The following is an 18,152-nucleotide window of genomic DNA, read 5'->3' as shown; positions in this document are numbered from 1 at the left end:
CGGGAGGCACGACGACGGTATTTGACCTGCTCTTGGCAGCCGGGAGCGGACGAGGGCAGAGCAGGAGCGAGCGAGCGGGGCGCTTGCCCGGCTCGCAGCCTCCTCTGTCCGGTTTGTTCCCTTTGTGGTTTCAGAGGAGTTAAAGCAAAGCAAAACAAAAGAGCCACACGGACATCCTCCTCTCTATGCACAAACACACGTCTTGGGCCACAGTATGTAGGGAATGAATGGAAAGCGTTCTCCCTTTTGCTTTAGGACACGATCCAGCCAGAGCGAAACATTTTCGAAGTCCAAGTGATTTCAGGGGGAGGGTTTGAAGCATGTGCTCTAACTCCTCCTTCCAGCGCTGGGGAACTTAAGAAGAGATTCTCTTCGACTGGGTTGTGTTCTGTTAAAGCATCGTCACCATAATTATAATCATCACCACTTTTTAATAATAATAATAATAATGATAATAATAATAAACTCAGCAGAGAGTAGCCTTGCCTTTGTCTCCAACGCAGATTAAGTGCTGTTAGACCAGGAAACGAAAGCCAGAGCTTGAGCAAAAGAGCAGCTTCTAATATAACAGGCATCCCTATCTATCCTAAATGTATTCAGGTAGATAGCATTGATTTCTAAATTGCTTACTTTTGCATAACGAATCTACCCAGCAGGGTGTTCCTATGCATGTCTACTCAGAAATAAGCCTCACTGAGTTCCATAGGGCTTACTTTCAGGTAAGCGTGCATAGGATTGTATCCTTACAGTATTTTTTTTAACCTATAGGAACCTTCCACAAGCAGGGTTTTCATTATTATTATTTTTAAACTATGTTTCCCCCCTTTCCTCCATCCACTTCTGTTTTTGTGTGTCTTACTTTCTCTCTGTCTTTGTGTGTCTTTTTCGAAGTTCAGGGTAGCCCTACTTGACTTCCCCCTTCCCTGTTTATTCTGCAGTTATGCATGGGAGGGAGAAAACGCCTAAGAAGAAAATATAATTACAACCACAGTGACCACCAGATTATTTTAACACCTTTCTAAATAAAAACTCCTTCCGTATATAAAATACAAACTTGGATTTAAGAGTCACACACCCCCACCCCAAAATAAAAAAAGTTTTGTCTGTAGTATATTGTTGGCAATGTTTTCTTAACACAAGTTTTAGAAATAAAAATGACCAGCAGTTTTAAAATGCAGTATAAGGATTCGTTCTCCCTTGAAAATTATTTTAAAAAGGCAAATATGTGACGACTGAATAAGACAGGATGTTTAAAAAGGCCTTAAATATTGGAAGTTGGCTGTTTTAAGTTAGCAGGTCGTGTGTAATGTGTTTGCTTGAGATTTGTTGTGCTTGAGAGGGCTAGAGGAGATTTATCCATTAACACAGTGTTATGTGAAATGACATCTTCTCTCATGGTGAGTTAAACGCCGGATTAGATCCAGAGATTTCAAGGAAATATAGGGTAGAACTAATCGCATTTCCCTTATGCACAAGGGCCTTTTAGCCAAGACGGATTTTCTTTTCTAGAAAAAAAGGGGGGGGGGGAATCCATGTGATCTATCTATCTATTCATCCATCCATCCATCCGGCGGCGAGATGGATGTGATCTATCTATCTATTCATCCATTCCCTCCCCAATAAAACAATTTCATACTAGATCATTGGATGCATGCAGAAAGCACAACGTAGGGCAGGCAGGCTGCAGATTCGATTGGAAAGTATACAAGAGCCGTCACCTACAGATAAAAGTGGCAGAGGAACACAGCCTCCAGAGCTGAAATTGTCTGGAAAGGTTAAGGCTACTGATGCGCGCCCGCTCAGCCCTGCATCGGAGGAGAGAGGCTTTAAAATACGAACATCAAAAGGGGTCTTCTCTTTTCTCCCCCCCTCTTCCCCCCTCTCTCCTGGAGTTGCCTTTGTGCTAATTTGAAGAGAGAGCGAGAGCGCGCGCATATGCGTGGAAGCTACCAGGGGACTAGGGGTTTCCACCATTAACCTAAATAATGATAAATCGATAACTTCTTCAGGAATTTAAGAAGGAAAACAAACGCGGAAAAGAGAGAGTGGAGGGGGCGGGGGATAGGACCCTCACCCAGCGTCTTATACTTCCCCACCACCCCAGTCCCTTCACGATCTTGTTATTTTAAAGCTGCGCCGTCAAAAAGAAGCCAGTTGTTGCTCTCCTTTCCCAAAGTAGCGGGTAGGAAATGTGACTGATATCTTTACTGGACATTAACACCAGCGCGCTCCTTTCTGCCAGGAAACGTATTTTGTTCTGCAGGAGGCGCCGAAACTTCGGTTCAAATGCGCAGAAGGGAAAAGAGCCCTCGCAGTTTCCTCCCCTGCCCAGCCAGAAGAATCGCCTTCTAAACCAGACACAGCCTTTGATTATAAAGAAATCCGTAGTACTAGAAGAATCTGTTTCCCAGAAATCTGTTTTAGATTCGCTTCGAACCATGGCAGCACTGGGCGCTAGATTAGCATTCTCTTCAATGAGGGAACTCCCTGGAAATATAAACACGGAAACGGCTCGAAAGCCGTGCGCAAAAAGGCACCAAAATCCCCTCCGGACAAATCTGATGGCTGCTAGTGGAGGTCTTTATAACAGCCTCGATATATGTTTTGGTCCCGGGTGGGTGGAAGGGAACACGCGTTTTCTCACGTTAACCATCACCAGGGTCAAAACACACAGGCAGGAGAAAACCTTCATGCCCCGTGCTACATTCTAGCAGCATCTTTGGGGGGGGGGGACCAGACCTTTGTAGGTGGACAGACAACCAGGGAGGAGTGAGCCTGCCTGCTGCCTGCATACAACCCTGTCGTATCTCCGACTCCCCCTCTCTGTTCCTTTATGGTAGTTCGCATCCTCACCCATAATTCACTCTGCACATTTTCTACATAGATGAAACTAGTTGATAGCCGGAGTTTTAAATCGCACGTTTCGCATACTCGATGCATTAGCTTGAGCTGACCTGGCTTTTCAATTAGCATGATAGAGCTGGGCAGGCTTGGGGGAAGAGACCTTTCAGTTACTTCTGGTTAACGAGGAGATTAAAACTGGACAATCTCTCCCAGCTTCATATATGAAGAAAACTTTTTCTTCTTCTCTTGGCTGCCGCTTCCTTCCATATAAAGTTTTTTCTCTTTTAACTCACTATTCCTTCATTCGCTGCCGACGCCAACAGTTAGTTTACGTGTAAAGGCACACTGAAACACAGACGGAAGAAAGGGCATCTGGGGGTGTTGATGTTTCAGCTGACGTCCTCTGTGATGGCTCGTTCAAATTATGGAGCGCTCCCAAGCCAAAAATCTCAGTTGCACCAATATTTGCCACCCCATCTGCAATATATAATAAGCCTTGCTCTCTATAGTGTGTATAGGAAGGCTGGAGTACGTTGAGAAAATGAAAATTAAGAGAATAAGTTATTCGGAATTAAAGCAATTATTAGGTGTGTGTAGATAATAGTTGATCAACATAAGGGATACTTTTGAGGATGGACTACAAATCAGGCTCTGCATATGATCAAAATGAACCCCCCTTCAATGGACCAGATAACCAACTGGACCAGATAATGCCGGAGACAGTTAAGTCTTGGACGTGCCAAAATAAAATCATGTGCAATAGCCAAAAAGAAAAAACATGAATTTCAAAACGCCCATCTAGGCCTGTATGAGTGTTCTTACCTGTTCCTTAAAAAAACAAAAACCAAGTGACAGTGAAACTGAAATAGATAGTGTATTAGATGTTTGTTTATTGATTGCTAATGAGTTTTCTCCCATTGGATGCGCGTGCTTGCACCCCCTCGCCCCACATAACCTGTTATCTGTCATGCTACACTTCAGTCAGGAACCAGCGTTGGCGATTCATCAGTCTTGTAAAACTTTGTATCCAAACAGGCGGACTGACTCATTGTATGCATATGTACAGATTTTTTTCTACTTTTCTTGGCGGTTTAGGAATCTGTCTATCTATCTATCTATCTATCTATCTATCTATCTATCATCTATCTATCATCTATCTTCTATCGTCCCTGAAGGAAGCATGGAATAAAAATATGATCAGTTAAATAAATAAAAACAGCTGCGTAACACGCAGGCACAGCTATATAGCAATACATTTAGCCACGGGTACACATACTTAATTCAGCCTGTTTTGTATGCAGATATCTAATACTGATCACCGGCAAGCACATGGGCAGAAAATGAGAAAGATTCATGCCGAACTTGCGACACCGGCACATAGCATCACACACTCTCTCTCACACACAGACGCACCCAGCTTTCTTGTGGAAGTTTTTCGAGTAGCTAATTCTAGAGTCGACATTTATTGTTCCAGCCTTACTAAATATCTGCAACCTGATTTCTCCTGGGCAGACCAATTATCCCAAGAAGACAAGGAATCTTATACTGGGCAGAACAACGAACAGTATCTTATAAGAGCTGAGCTAACTTGCATTCTGAGAAAGAACTATCTGATCTTTCTGTATCTCGAGTGTTTTAATGTGCTTGGCTGATCCTTGAAGCAACGAAGGTCTCATCAGCTCGCTTTCCCTTTCTGAATTAGTGCTTTTTTATTATTTAAGTAAATTGAAACACCGATAACTTCTATCTGATAATAGAGAATTTCTGCCTGATAATAAGGAAGGCACACACTGCAGCTTCCCCACGGATGGATCGTTTTCTTTTCATTTAAACTAGTTATTCCCTTTCCGTCCCATAAATTTCCCCCAGCTAGTAAGATGACCGACATAAATCCGTAGTCCCCTTTAACTGCCAGCAAGAGACTCAGGAATGACTTGTGCGTCGTTTCCTTAGCCCAGCTTGCACTTTGGTGTCACGGGACAACTGCAGATCCAGCCCACCAAGGAAGAGAGTGCAGGTCGGTCAGGATTAACAGCAAACAACCCATCCAGGCCTTGGGTAGGAAAGGATCATTTTCCTGGCATTCTCCTCAGTCCATATAGCTTTGGAATAGCTTCTTACTCCCCTTCATTTTGTACTGGATGAAAACCAAAAGGCTTTAGGTTTGAAATTGGCCATTGTGGGTGGGGAAGAAGGTAATATTTTTGGAAGCAGAATATCATGTGCCCCTGTCTGTGTCTACTGTATGTATGTATGTATGTATGTATGTGTGTGTGTGTCTTTGTCTGTTAGTTTTCCTAAAACATCCACTTGTTTAAACTTCCTAACTCATTTTTACTATCCATTAGCATTGAGCTCCTTAGTTTATTTCCTTAACCCTCCCCACCCTCCATAAGGACCAAGCGTTATATACACTCAAGGTCCGTAATTCAGGAAATGTGATAACTATCTCACCCCTGCAAACCTTTTACAAAGGTGGAATATCAATTGTTTGATTTTGCTCCAATCATGTGCACTGTTGGGCTGCTTAAACCTTCAAACATCAATGGCACATCCAGGAGCAATAGTCTTGATTATTAGAATTAAAATGTTCCATAGCCTTCTTAGTGAACCTTTATACACTAGGATGCGAGGGAATTCTCCCCTCTGTTATCCCCACTCTTTTTCTGTCTCTGCCTTCTTTTCCTCTCATAAATCGTCCTTATATTTGGATATTACAGTAACAGTAGTCACCTGGTTGCAACTTTGTTCACTTGGGAGACTACAGTGCTTCCTTCTTTGCCCTTGCCTAACTAGTCTAGGTACTCCCAAGTTTGTTAATTTCAGCTGGGTTTCATTTTCTTTCAGCATACTTATCTGTTTCAACTGGGAAGCTGGAACTACTCTACACTACATAACTTCTAAGAGCAGGGATATACGGCTGTCTATGTTAACTGATAAATCTGACCCCTTTCCTGGTTGCTGCAATATTAACCAGGATTTTAAATCAATAGAGATTGCATCCAAATGTATAGCTAACCAAGACCTAAAAGTACACAGTCCCTTTGCCTAATTTTGACTTTGCAATTTGTAATCTTTGAGGATTCTTACGCAGCCAGCATAGTGAACAATATTTCTATTAAATAATGCTTAATATTGTTAAAGCACATTCACTGGGGTAAAAATAATGACTGAAAACCATGTTCTTTCAACAGCTGAACCCTTTAATTTTTTTTAAAAAGCTCCTTCCTTCCTTCCTTCCTGCTCCAGACAGTATTTTAAAGCTCAAAATGAAGGCACCAATAAAACAAAGAAAGCAAAAAGTGGACTCACCAAACTTCATTTTAAGGGCAGAACATATTTAGTCATAACTAGTCAGCTGAAAAATAAAAGATTCAGTTTTTAAAATGAGTAGCTACAGTAAGAGTCTGTGCTTGGTTGACACAAATTACTTTAACAACCAAGTTATTGTGGATTTTTCATATGTTCTGACATACTCCAAAGTTTGACAGCAATTTATGAACTGGGAAATTATTGGGTTTAAAATACAAGTGTTTTATATATGTAACTGGTTTGTTTAATACAGAAACGGTTTGCCTTGTCAACTGATTCTGAACAGTTCAAGTCCTCTGTAAATAGAGAGATTAGCTTATTACTTTTGCTCAGTTGTTGCCAATGATGCTGGTTATTGCAATTATTTGTTTTCAACATTGCAATTTCTCTATTATAAGTAGTTTGCATGATTAACAATTTGGGAGTTAATTATATTTTCTCAGTTAGCTACATGTCATTATATTTCGCGCTCATTGATTTTGCCCAGTTAGCTGCTATTCATCTAGTTGAGAACCATTTCACAACAGATAGATGTTTCACCTTGCTAAAGGAGAGTAGTGAAAATACACACAGAGAAAGAGTAATCTATTTAGTTTGTCTGAACCAGGCTCTGTAGGCTCCTAATATTTATAGAGGCTCTTCTACATTCTATCAGCTAGAAGTTCTTGACTATACATACATACATACATACATACATACATACATGTATCTTGAGGACATACATAATTAAACTGTGATTTTCAAAGTAAAAGTGAATGCTTGGCAAATTTCATCTTTGAATAAATTTTGCTAAATTTGCCCATATTTCCCCCTTATGGGATAATATTTGGGCCTTCTTTTCTAACCATGTGAGATAGGACCCCTGATCCTAAGCACGTTTACTGGAAAGTAGGTCTCATTGAGCTTAATGGTACTTAAAAGTGAGTGTGCTAAGGATTTTCAGCCTTTATATCCACCCTATCAGTTAGGCATCATGACTGATTTTACATTGCCTGATGATTTCAGGCATTGGCCTAAAAATAACTTTTGAGAGATGGTTTTGCAAATCAGAGGCCTGATTCTCATGCCACATAATCCTGGGTAATTATTGAAGTAATTAGAGTTACACAAGTGTAAAATTGCTATCAATGTCAAATTAGGTCTCAGTAAATAACATTGTTCCTCCTCCTCTCAGCAAATAAACCATAGCCATCATTTCAGAAATGGTGAACTGAAACTGAAACTCTTGTTTAAGAATTTGCCCAGTGCTTGATCTACAGCTGAAACAGGCCTTGTGTAAGCATCTTCTAAACAGTCACAAAGATGTATTTTTTTCTCTGCTTGTTTTTGTTTTTGTTTTTGTTTCCCCCCATATGTTTCAGGACATGGAGGAGTGAATCAGTTAGGGGGTGTTTTTGTGAATGGTCGACCACTCCCTGACGTAGTCCGCCAAAGGATTGTGGAACTTGCCCATCAAGGTGTCAGACCCTGCGACATTTCCAGGCAACTACGGGTCAGCCATGGCTGTGTCAGCAAAATTCTTGGCAGGTAAAAGGAGATAAGTGAATCTCATTGATTCTTAAAGAGAAAATACCATGCTGTTTGTTATTGGAATGTGTTTTAAAAAACATTTCGGTTTGTGACTAGGCAGATTCTTGGGAGCTAACCCAATGATGACAAGAATTTCAGAGAAATCCATTATCTATCTATCTATCTATCTATCTATCTATCTATCTATCATCTATCAACAACCAAATCTAAGATATGTTTTAGAAATAGATTATTTAGAAGTTTATTTTTATAATTAAGAAGTTATTGATTATGAAACTATTTATTATATGCTTCCTACTGAATATACTGGCAAATCCATGAGTCATCTCAATATTATGGAAAATTACTATTTAGTAAATAGTTGAGGCACACTCAACAGAACTAAGTAAGCCACATTGAAACCCGCCTGAAATCAACAAATGCTCACTTAAAAAGCAAGCCATTTTTATTCATTTAATTATTTAATTTGCATATAATAAATAAAAATCAGTGTAATTATTAATAATCTTAATTACTGAACTTTAAGTGAACCTATCTGTTCACAGTGGAGATGCTCTAACTGTGTAGCAACAGCAGAATACTTAAAAAAGAAAGAAAGGGAAGCTTCTGTTGTTTCAGTATGTAAAGTACTACTTGACCTAGGCCGAGGAACAGTATGATTGTGGACACAATGATTTTGAACATGCTATGATATAATGCTCCAATTTTTTAAATAAATTAATCAGGCGCATTAAACTAATGTAACTTGGTTAAGATCACAATAATCAAGTATTGGCTCTTGCAAAGGAGAGTTTGTTAATGTACCATGTTACTCTGCTTCCCATCACAATGATACTCTTTTCTTTAGTCACACAAAGCATATACCGTAATATATTAGTCTTTAAGGTACTGCCGGATTCTGTATTGTCTCTCCGTCCACCCATTCCCCAGTAACTTTGAATAAAATCTGGATAGGTTATTTTGTTATCTATCACTTCTTTGTTTTTCACCTGCCTAACCTAGAAAAAGTTAAAATAATTTGCATTTGAATAATTTCAGCTGTAATCCAATTCATGCTTTTGTGGAAGTCCCATTGCACATAGTGGGGATTACTTCTGAGTAACCATGCATAGATAGAACTCTTAAATGTTTATCACTGATTTTTCAACAGTATATAAATATCTTAAATTTCATTTTCACTACTATGACTTCTGTACTTCCACTGACATATAAAAAAAGCTATTCATAAGCAGACGTAAAGATTTGTAGTTAGTGCTGCACAAATATAGTTTCTTTAGAAAGTTGTGCAATTTCACACTAACTAGAGCCAAATTCTCAAGTAAATTTGGTAAATTATGGTTCCTTTTTTAATAAGGTCATCTTTCCATCTCACTACATAAAAAGGAACTTTTGACCATGGATGCAAAACCAGTCCCATTTATATTAAAATACAAAAATTCTGCAGTAAAATTACATTCTTTATAGTGTTCTGTGCATGTGAATCCTTTCAGTATCCCCGTTCTCTGTGCGAAATCCTCAGAGTCAATAGTGGGATATAGCGAAGGTCAGCAGATACAAGTAGACCTGGATCTTTTCTGTCTTACATCTATTTGACAAAATGTCAGTTCACTGGATTAAAGGGAAGGAGTCTTGATTTTATACTGCCATGTGTGAAAAGACAAAAAACAAGCCATAGATGCTGCTCTGCTAACTTTAATGGAAATACTCTTGAGTAAGTAGTTTCAGGACTGTATCCTTAAGCATTCTAATATTGTTGATATTTCTTAAAAGAGGCAAGTTAGGAAACTCAGCGAAAAGCCTATCAAAGACACTGGTAGTGTTAAGATTGCACAACTGGAGATTTTTCAGATTTTTGTTTGTGATGCCGGAGGAGGCCAATATGTATGGTCTCAGGAATGTTATTTAAGTGCAGTTTCTAAAATTACCAGTGTCAATGGCAGCAGTCAGTTTTGTGACATTTTATCTTTGCTACTTCATCCCACCTCGATGGCAGTCACATCAAAATTTAACTTTTAGCTTACTATTTCTATTAGCCAATGAATAAAACTAATAAACAAGCAACTCCTTACCAATAAGAAAGAACATCTAAAAGTTTTACTGTTTCTGAATAGATTTGTCACTAGATATATTTGCATTGCTGTGGAGCTAAGAATTGAGTTCCAGAGCTTTGTCATTTAAGTTGTCAACAATAAATTGGAATTTCATAGCTCATTATTTTCATAACTAATAATTACAGTTGGTAAAATGTCACTGTAATTGGAGCACTCTCTCTCTCTGTGAATATATATATATATATATATATATATATATATATATATGGAACACGCACAGAAAATATGCTTGATTCTACATTTAGGAATCAATATTTCTTAATTTACAACAGTTAAACACTGGCACAAAATAAATAGCAACAGTGGCAAACCTTTCAAAGATGTCAACACTAGCAAATTATTTCTATATTTAATAGTTTGTTGCTGAGCCATCTTAACTATGATTGTTTAACTGATACTGCTTGTGAATATAATGGGATCTGTATAGGCAATGCATTTTAGCCCAATAACAATGCCAGCATCCTGAATATGGGTCTAGATTCTTCCCAAGACTGGACATTGCATTCTGGGATGTTTGGTCCTCTCAGACTATAAGTTAAGTTATGAATGGGTGCAGTTTGTCTTATGGTGGTTGTTCACAGCACAAATGAAATTATTTGTCATTACTTGGTTTGATACAAGTTTGTTAATTTACTGACCCTAGCATTAGATGAAAATAAGAATGATGTTTTAATCGCCCAGTAATTCACTATCCATAGAACCAGATCCACCTATTTTGCTGTACTGTTTGAGGCCCAGAAGCCAGTCTGATGCAGAATCCTGTTTACTATCATGCTTAAAATATTAGTGACATTTTAACCTAATAATAAAAAACAGTGCTCTCAGATCAGGTCTATTCCAAACCTGCTTAGTTTAAATAGTGTAATAGCATTAGGTAACACAGGGTTATGGCTTGAACGCTGACCTATTAATGAGCAAGTCCCTGGTTTAAATCTCACCACTGCCCTTTCACTCGGTGACTTAAGACAAGCCATTCTTTCTGATGCTCAGGCCCTTGCTATACTTTTTATAGCAATTTAGACTTCACTTCACATGGTTCAGGCTATTGCAGGCTCCCAGACCATTCTCTGGGTGGGAAAATCAGAATTCAAATCCCTGCTTGGCCATAAAGCTGACTGGGTGTCCTTGCGCCAATCACTCTCTCTGCCTCACCTACCTCACAGAGTTGTTGTGAGGGGAAAATAGAAGGGGAAATGGCAGCATGTACTGTATGCTGTTTTGAGCTCCATGGAGTAGTGAAAGGTAAGATAAAATAAAAAAGTGAGAGGTATATATAGTAAATAAAAATGATTTCTAAATCAGCTACAGAGGGACAATGAGTGCAAAAGGATATGTAGAAAATAAACTATTGTAAAAATAAAAAGTACTCCTCATAAACACAGTGACTGATGAGGGGCGACTTTCTTCTTAAGTACTTTATCAGCCCGGTACTATTGACTTTGATGAGAAGAATTTAAATTAAATTAAAGTTATTTTCCTTAACTGAGTTGAGATCAGCCATGGCTGATTAAAACAGGAGAGTCCATGAAGGCATTTCTTATGCATTGTTTTGTCATACAAATGTACACTATCAATTATTTTATGATATTCATTGTATATACAGTGGTACCTTGGGTTACAAACACTTCGGGTTGCAGACTCCACTATCCTGGAAGTAGTACCTCGGGTTAAGAACTTTGCCCCAGGATGAGAACAGAAATCGCATTGTGCCGTGGCGGCGGCAGCAGCGGGAGGCCCTATTAGCTAAAGTTAAGAACGGTTAAGAACGGTTTCATGTTAAGATCGGAACTCCAGAACAAATTAAGTTCGTAACCAGAGGTACCACTGTACATGAAAACTTTGCAGCTTCATTAGACTCAGTGCAATATTTCAGAAGGCTCTAATAGCAAGCTTAATCCAGCCTTCCCCATCCTGGTGCCTTCCAGATGTTCAGAACTACAGTTCCCATCAGGCCTAGCCAGCACTGTCTTGTTTCACCAGTATTTCTCAGCTAAAGAGTTGTACAACAGACAATTTCTTTAAAAACCCAATAGGAAAACATAAACACAGGATGTAACTGAGCTACATATCCTATTGAAATCAACAGCAAAACCCTCATTGATTTTAATGGTTCTAATCTCACTTCAGTGTCTTGCCAGTGTGGTGAAGAAGGATATTAGGCCCTGACAAAGGGCTCTCAGAAAGAAGGCGCCCAGCTGAAATTGTGTAGTTAAATGAAAATATGATGGGCACCAAAGTGCTGGGTCCAAAATGCAGCCCAAAATTGTAAATTCATCTTATTTTAATATGATGTGTGTCTGAGCCTTCTGTATAGAAAAATAATACAGATTTATGATATTGCTAGTTAGAGAGCCTTTGGTTGGTATACAAATAATTGGGTTTTCTGCGTTGAACTTCTGTTGGGACACCGCTGGTTTGTTATCATGGCTGTTCTCAACAAGGTTAGTCCAGAGACCTTGATAGTCTTTAGTCTACAGTAGCTGAGCATTAGACTCAAAGGGTGCACATTACCTAAATTTTCTGTAATGTAACCATGTCCATTTTACTGGTGCCTGTATAGGAAAAGTGCTTTGTAGATTCTTCTTTCATTTGCATCAGTAAATTGCAATGGGTTACCGAGGAGAATGGGAGTTTAACAGTAAAGCCAGTAGTTCAAAAATTCTACCTACCCCGAAGATAGCAGTCAGGAAAAATGTGTTTTAATTTTTGCCCTTCACAATTATGAAGAAAAAGGAATGAAGAAAAAGGAGAGAAAATCGTGCATTGTTTTGACTGCACTTATCTTTCCATGATATTGTTTTACCACTTAGTTGCAAAAAGATGGTAAGTCTTAATAGTAATTTACTACAAATGGGACCAATGCTCCCCACCCCTATTTAAGTAAAAAAATTATGCCAGTGCCAATTTCTTTTTATTATTGTTGCTATACAGATTAATAACACACATTTTCAGTTAATTTTCAATTTTCACTTGCCCTTTAAAATCACATCATTTTTATTGCCTTCTGGCCATGAAGGAAAACACACATGCACCTATAGTTATATATCAAACAATCTATAATGGCAAATTTAAAAAAGAATTAGGACACAAATCATGTGACGTTAAACACTTCTAAGTCTTATTGATTTCAGTGGGAGAATTAAATACATGGGTTGTAATTTACTAGGGGTTCATTACATTAGAATATATAATGGGAATGACCACTGAAAATGCATTCCTGAATTGATTTTAATTTTCCTCCCTCTTTCCTGAAATTTTGTTGTAGGTACTATGAGACTGGAAGCATTAAGCCTGGAGTTATTGGGGGGTCAAAACCAAAGGTCGCCACACCCAAAGTAGTAGAAAAGATTGCAGAATATAAACGCCAAAACCCCACCATGTTTGCCTGGGAGATCAGGGACAGGCTTTTAGCAGAGCGAGTATGTGACAACGACACAGTACCCAGCGTTAGCTCAATTAACAGGTAAGGATCTTTTGGGCGGTACAATGGAGATGCATGTGGGCAGTGTTTCTTACAATTGTCTGAAAATGGAATGGGTCAATTTTGATTATTTGCAGGGCTCTTCACATGTGTAAAAGGCATTCATAGCCATTTTGTGATCTGTTTCTCATGCAATGTTTGGAGACTGAGCATAGCTGGAAGAAGGAACTTGTAAGAAATTTTCTGAAAGGCAAGGGAAAAATGAATATACAAAATAAATAAATACGAACATTTCTTTCTCCACAACGCCCATTGTCTCTGTCTTGAATTTCCATTTTTCTGCCGTCTAAGACCGTTCTAATGCAAAAAAGTGTGAGTATATAACTTTGGAATGTGGACTGGGAAATAAGGAAGAACTAGTCTAGGACAAGGACCATGTGGTCATATTTTGCTAGATTTACCATCCATCTTTATTATTGATTAATTGAAAGTGAACCTGGGTAGATCAGTAGTGCATCTGCTAATAGAAACAAGTGTGGTAGAATCTAGAGTGTCCTCCAGTTTAGTCACCTGTGCAATGTGTCTATTAAATCTTATGCAGAGGGATGATTAATTTTGCAAAATTCTTTTGAGATTCTTGCATACAAAGTGCTATCTTAGATTGTGTATTATGAAGTTTCTGTAATTTGTACTTGTCCGGTGCATGAACAGTCATGCTTATGAACAGTGTGTCAATTACTGCTTTTCTCAAGAAACAATCACTGTCCCAATGTGCATAATTGTAGTTCATCACATCAAAAGTTAAGTATATATTTCATAGGAGAACTGAAAGATAATTCAGCTATGAGCTACAGTTTACTTCACAGTAGTTCTAGTTAAGTCCACCTTGTTACCCTGAAATAGATGGCTTGCAGATCACATCCTTTGTGAATTTTTATGTTAAATCCTGAGAAACCAAGCCCCATTAGTGGGAAGTGTCTCGTGTTTAAGGTAGCAGCACAGCTTAAATTGGGATATTAGGATTTTTTAAAAAATATACAACTTATTTTAAATTTAGAAAATTCACATAAGTGGACTACTTTTCTGTATTAGAAACAACCACCCCAAAGAAAATTTTCATGGAATTTCATTTAAATGCTCTAACTTTATCTAACAATAACACACTATTTGTATTGCTGGACGTGTAATATATAGCTGCAAAATTATTTTATTTGTTCTTTTCGATATCCAAGCATCTTTGGAACACTCACTAAATACTTAGTAATTTCCTCATAGGATTTTAAAATGTTTTTTTAAAAGGTTAGGGTACAAAAATTGCTGCTTTTTGACTGGTTACTAATCTAATTGCATATTATCACCAGATATTTTGCAGTGAGAATATACAGCTTTGCACATATTAATAATATGAAGAAAGTTAGTCCTGTTGAAATTAACAGGGTAATTTAAAGCACTTCCTGATTTTCACTATTATTGGATGAGACTCAATCACATATTGTACTGGCAAATTCAGGTTGTACAATTAAAGTTGATTGGGAGGTCTTGCACGGCAAACCAGCTTCACCTCCAGACTGACCTTTTTAAAATAAGGAAAGTGATGGGAAATTGTGCTAGAAAGTATGGGATAAAATTTGCTGGATGCAACATCATTTAACCTCCCCACAAGCAAATGAGAATGAATGCCCAATAAATTGCTGATATCACCTAATCTCCTTAAGAACTTTGTGCAGACGAATAATGATAAATGCTCAATAAGTGGGTCACCTGATATTGCAATTGATTTATGTCCCATTGAATTCAATAGATGTTAAGTGCAAGCGGCTTCACTTTGGCTCCAACTTTTAATTCTAATGCCATTCAGAACATTGGCTTCTGTTTCCTAAACAGAATGAAATCTCAAGCACTGGAAAGGCAGATAAATTAGGTTATGCTCTATTGTCTCTATATGACAATAGAGCATAACCTAATTTATCTGCCTTTCCATATGCTTTGGTTATTTGGTATTTACGTGCCCTGTTGCTATGATCATTGCAGGACTGTGGGCAAAATTATGTGTTCAGAAAGTGTCTGGCTAAAATGAGGCTGTCCTATTTTTGCATATTGCAAAGTCATTTATTTAAAATGTTTGGCTAAAACTGAGAAGTAAAACAACAGCTTGGCCTATAGGCCAATTAAAGGAAAGTACATGGACTTAAACCAATTTAGTCCCATTGATGTCAATATGGCAAAGCTGGCAGAAGCCCAAATATTCCTGGGTTGGTTTGGGCTGTCTGAACTATTTTTTGCCTGAAAACAACATTTATCTTTTATGTGCACTAGAAACCACCGGCCCAGCTCTGCAATCAGCTATAGTCATACTACTAGTTATACTGTTACAAGGCACGTATCCTGATTCTATGCATAACTAGCAAGTTACTTAACGTTTTGACTTCTGCTACCTGCCCCAAATGAAATTGTTAATGAAGAATACTGAAAAAGTTATGTATCGTAATACATAGCTTTTATATATTATAATACAGACCTGCTGATACTGCAGAGACTTTGAAGAACTGAGTAGGGTTGCCATACGTCCGGGATTTTGTGAACATATTCGGAATACTGCACTTGGAAGCAGTGTCTAGGAGGGAAATCACTTAATGTCCAAGAAATTCCGGGTGTATGGCAACCCATGTCAGCAGTGTCATTTTCAGCGATTTTCCTTAAAAAACTTTTCTGTCCAGATTTTCCCTCTTTGAAATATGGCAACCCTAGAACTGAGTATTATTAACTTTCTTCCTTCTCTTTATCTGGAGGCCACCAGATTGGGGAAGGCTGCTTTGTAGAATATCATACATGAATAGACAGGTTTCTACCCAAAAAGCTTTAAGTCTAAGTTAAGTAGTGAAGGGGAAAACACAGCAGAAATGAGGGAAGGGGGAATGTAGAATAACAAAACAACAAAAGGAGGGAGGAATTTATTTATTGCACTGAAACCCATGTGGTTGCATTAAATATGGGTCCTTAAACATAGATGTGTACACACACACACACACACACACACACACACACACACACACTTCAATATAGAGCTGTGTCATGCAGCTCCACGTTAGTCTCTGGGCACATCAGAGCGGCTAAGGTAATAGAGGATGGATGAGAGTAAATGCAGGTACATGTATTTACTTTTTTTTTTATTTCCCAAAATTCTCTTTTGTAAACTCATGGGTGAAAAATACAGAGTTTGGCTGTAAGCCTTAGAACACCAGCTGTTGGTGACCAGTAACAAGGGAAACCTATTAACTTCATGCTCTGCTTGTGAGAACACAATCGTACCTGTCTGGCCACAGCTGGTAACACTGCTGAACTAGATATATACCTTTGGTCTTCAACTGCAAGGCACATATTATGTTCATAAAAAGAGCAGGCACGGGTAAATTTTTTGCATATTTCCCCCCCTTTCAGTTACTCTTGCTGTATTATTTTTGAATATTACTGCCTAATTACTTAAAATGATAAGCAGCTAAGTTCCGAATAAATAAGTCGCAAAACAGGTTGGTACAGTTTGCATGAGATAAACCCCCTGCTGCAATCTGTTCAATCTCTCTCTTTCTGTCTCTTTTCATACACACATTTATGTACATACATGAGGGGCCTAAAGGAAAGTTGGTACCTTGTTGATTTTTACATTTCAGAGAAAGAGAGAGAGAGAGAATTAAATCTCAATCCTGACTTATGTGTCTGGGACTGAGGTGTTCTAGTTGTTTGTTTCTTTCAATTCATTCCTCTAGGTCTGGTATTCGCAGCAGAGTTTTGATCCTACACCAATAATAGATAAAACACAGTGCCAGCTCAGCTGGGCCCCTGCTTACGTCATTTGTCTACTGTGGATATATAAAAAAATGTTTGCAAGATGACAAGTAAACTTGAATTCACCCCTAGTGAATGAAATGCTTTATAGTTCTGGGAAGATAAGGTATAAGTGGAGAGACAATAGCAAATGGGCAGATCCGTGCACATTCTGACACAGAAAAAGTGCATGCTTCTGTCATCTACTGCACAACTTAACAGTTTCTAGGAGAGGGCAAACTGGTGTCCTTTGAAGAAGCGACTATGTCTCTTTCACCAAGTACATATTTTTGTATAGCAGGAAATATGTTGATCAGATATTTTAATTTATAAGATGCAGAATAAATTGAAAATGTGTAAATAAATAGAGTTTGCAGGGCAAAGAAAGCAGGTCCATCTGAATGTTATTTGAAAACCTAATAAAATCTAGCAAAATATTTAGGGATGATTCATAATTCAGGTGGCATTCGTGTTTTGCATGTAGTGTTTGATGCTTGAAAGCATGAAATGAGGATGTGTGCCTGTAAGCATAGGGTGGACACGCAACAGGGAGTCACAATCATCAGTTCATTCAAGGCCAGTCTTCTCTAACCAGTTGCCCCCACAGAAGAACCTCCCCACCTGCCTTGACTAGCTTACACTCCACATAGTATTGCTCTGTAAAATGGAGAAAGCTATGTCCTGTGTGGAAGCACATAGCAGAAAGGAGACATATGGGGCATTCTGCCTTATATATTAAAATAAGAAGTGCCAGGTTGGTCCCTGGCCTGTCTGGAAGGCACCACCATCTCTTCCGTGCTCTGAACAATCCCATATGTGCATGGGATTGTTTGAGGATGCTCAGTAAGGAGGAAGTGAATTTTGTATATACTAAAAAATGTATTTTATTTTAATTGATCAGGAAGCCACCCTGGAAGCCTTTTTGGGCAAACACTGGGCAAAATACTTTAAAATAAATACATGTGCTTCTTTCTTATACCTAAAGAGAGAGAGAGAGATTACTTTAAATTAAGTGCTGTGTGAAAGATCCAACACCAGCCCTGCTCTGAACCCTGTACAGATGCCAGCAGAGTGACTGGTGTGTAGGAATTGCACCAGTCACCTGTTTGGTT

The 18,152-nt window shown here is 38.5% G+C and overlaps 1 protein-coding gene across 6 annotated transcripts in view; it reads left to right on the top strand.

Annotated features, from left to right (window-relative positions):
• PAX5 (paired box 5) overlaps positions 1-18,152 on the top strand; it is a 215,839-nt gene that overhangs the window by 20,364 nt on the left and 177,323 nt on the right. For all 6 annotated transcript variants that reach the window (XM_053372046.1, XM_053372049.1, XM_053372050.1 and 3 more), the window contains exons 2-3: positions 7,518-7,683; positions 13,063-13,260. In XM_053372046.1, the coding sequence (XP_053228021.1) occupies positions 7,518-7,683; positions 13,063-13,260 (364 nt within the window). The remainder of the gene's footprint in view (positions 1-7,517; positions 7,684-13,062; positions 13,261-18,152) is intronic.

The sequence above is a fragment of the Podarcis raffonei genome, chromosome 17 (assembly GCF_027172205.1).
Source record: "Podarcis raffonei isolate rPodRaf1 chromosome 17, rPodRaf1.pri, whole genome shotgun sequence".
NCBI lineage: Eukaryota > Metazoa > Chordata > Lepidosauria > Squamata > Lacertidae > Podarcis > Podarcis raffonei.
This window is presented reverse-complemented; position numbering and strand designations above follow the sequence as displayed.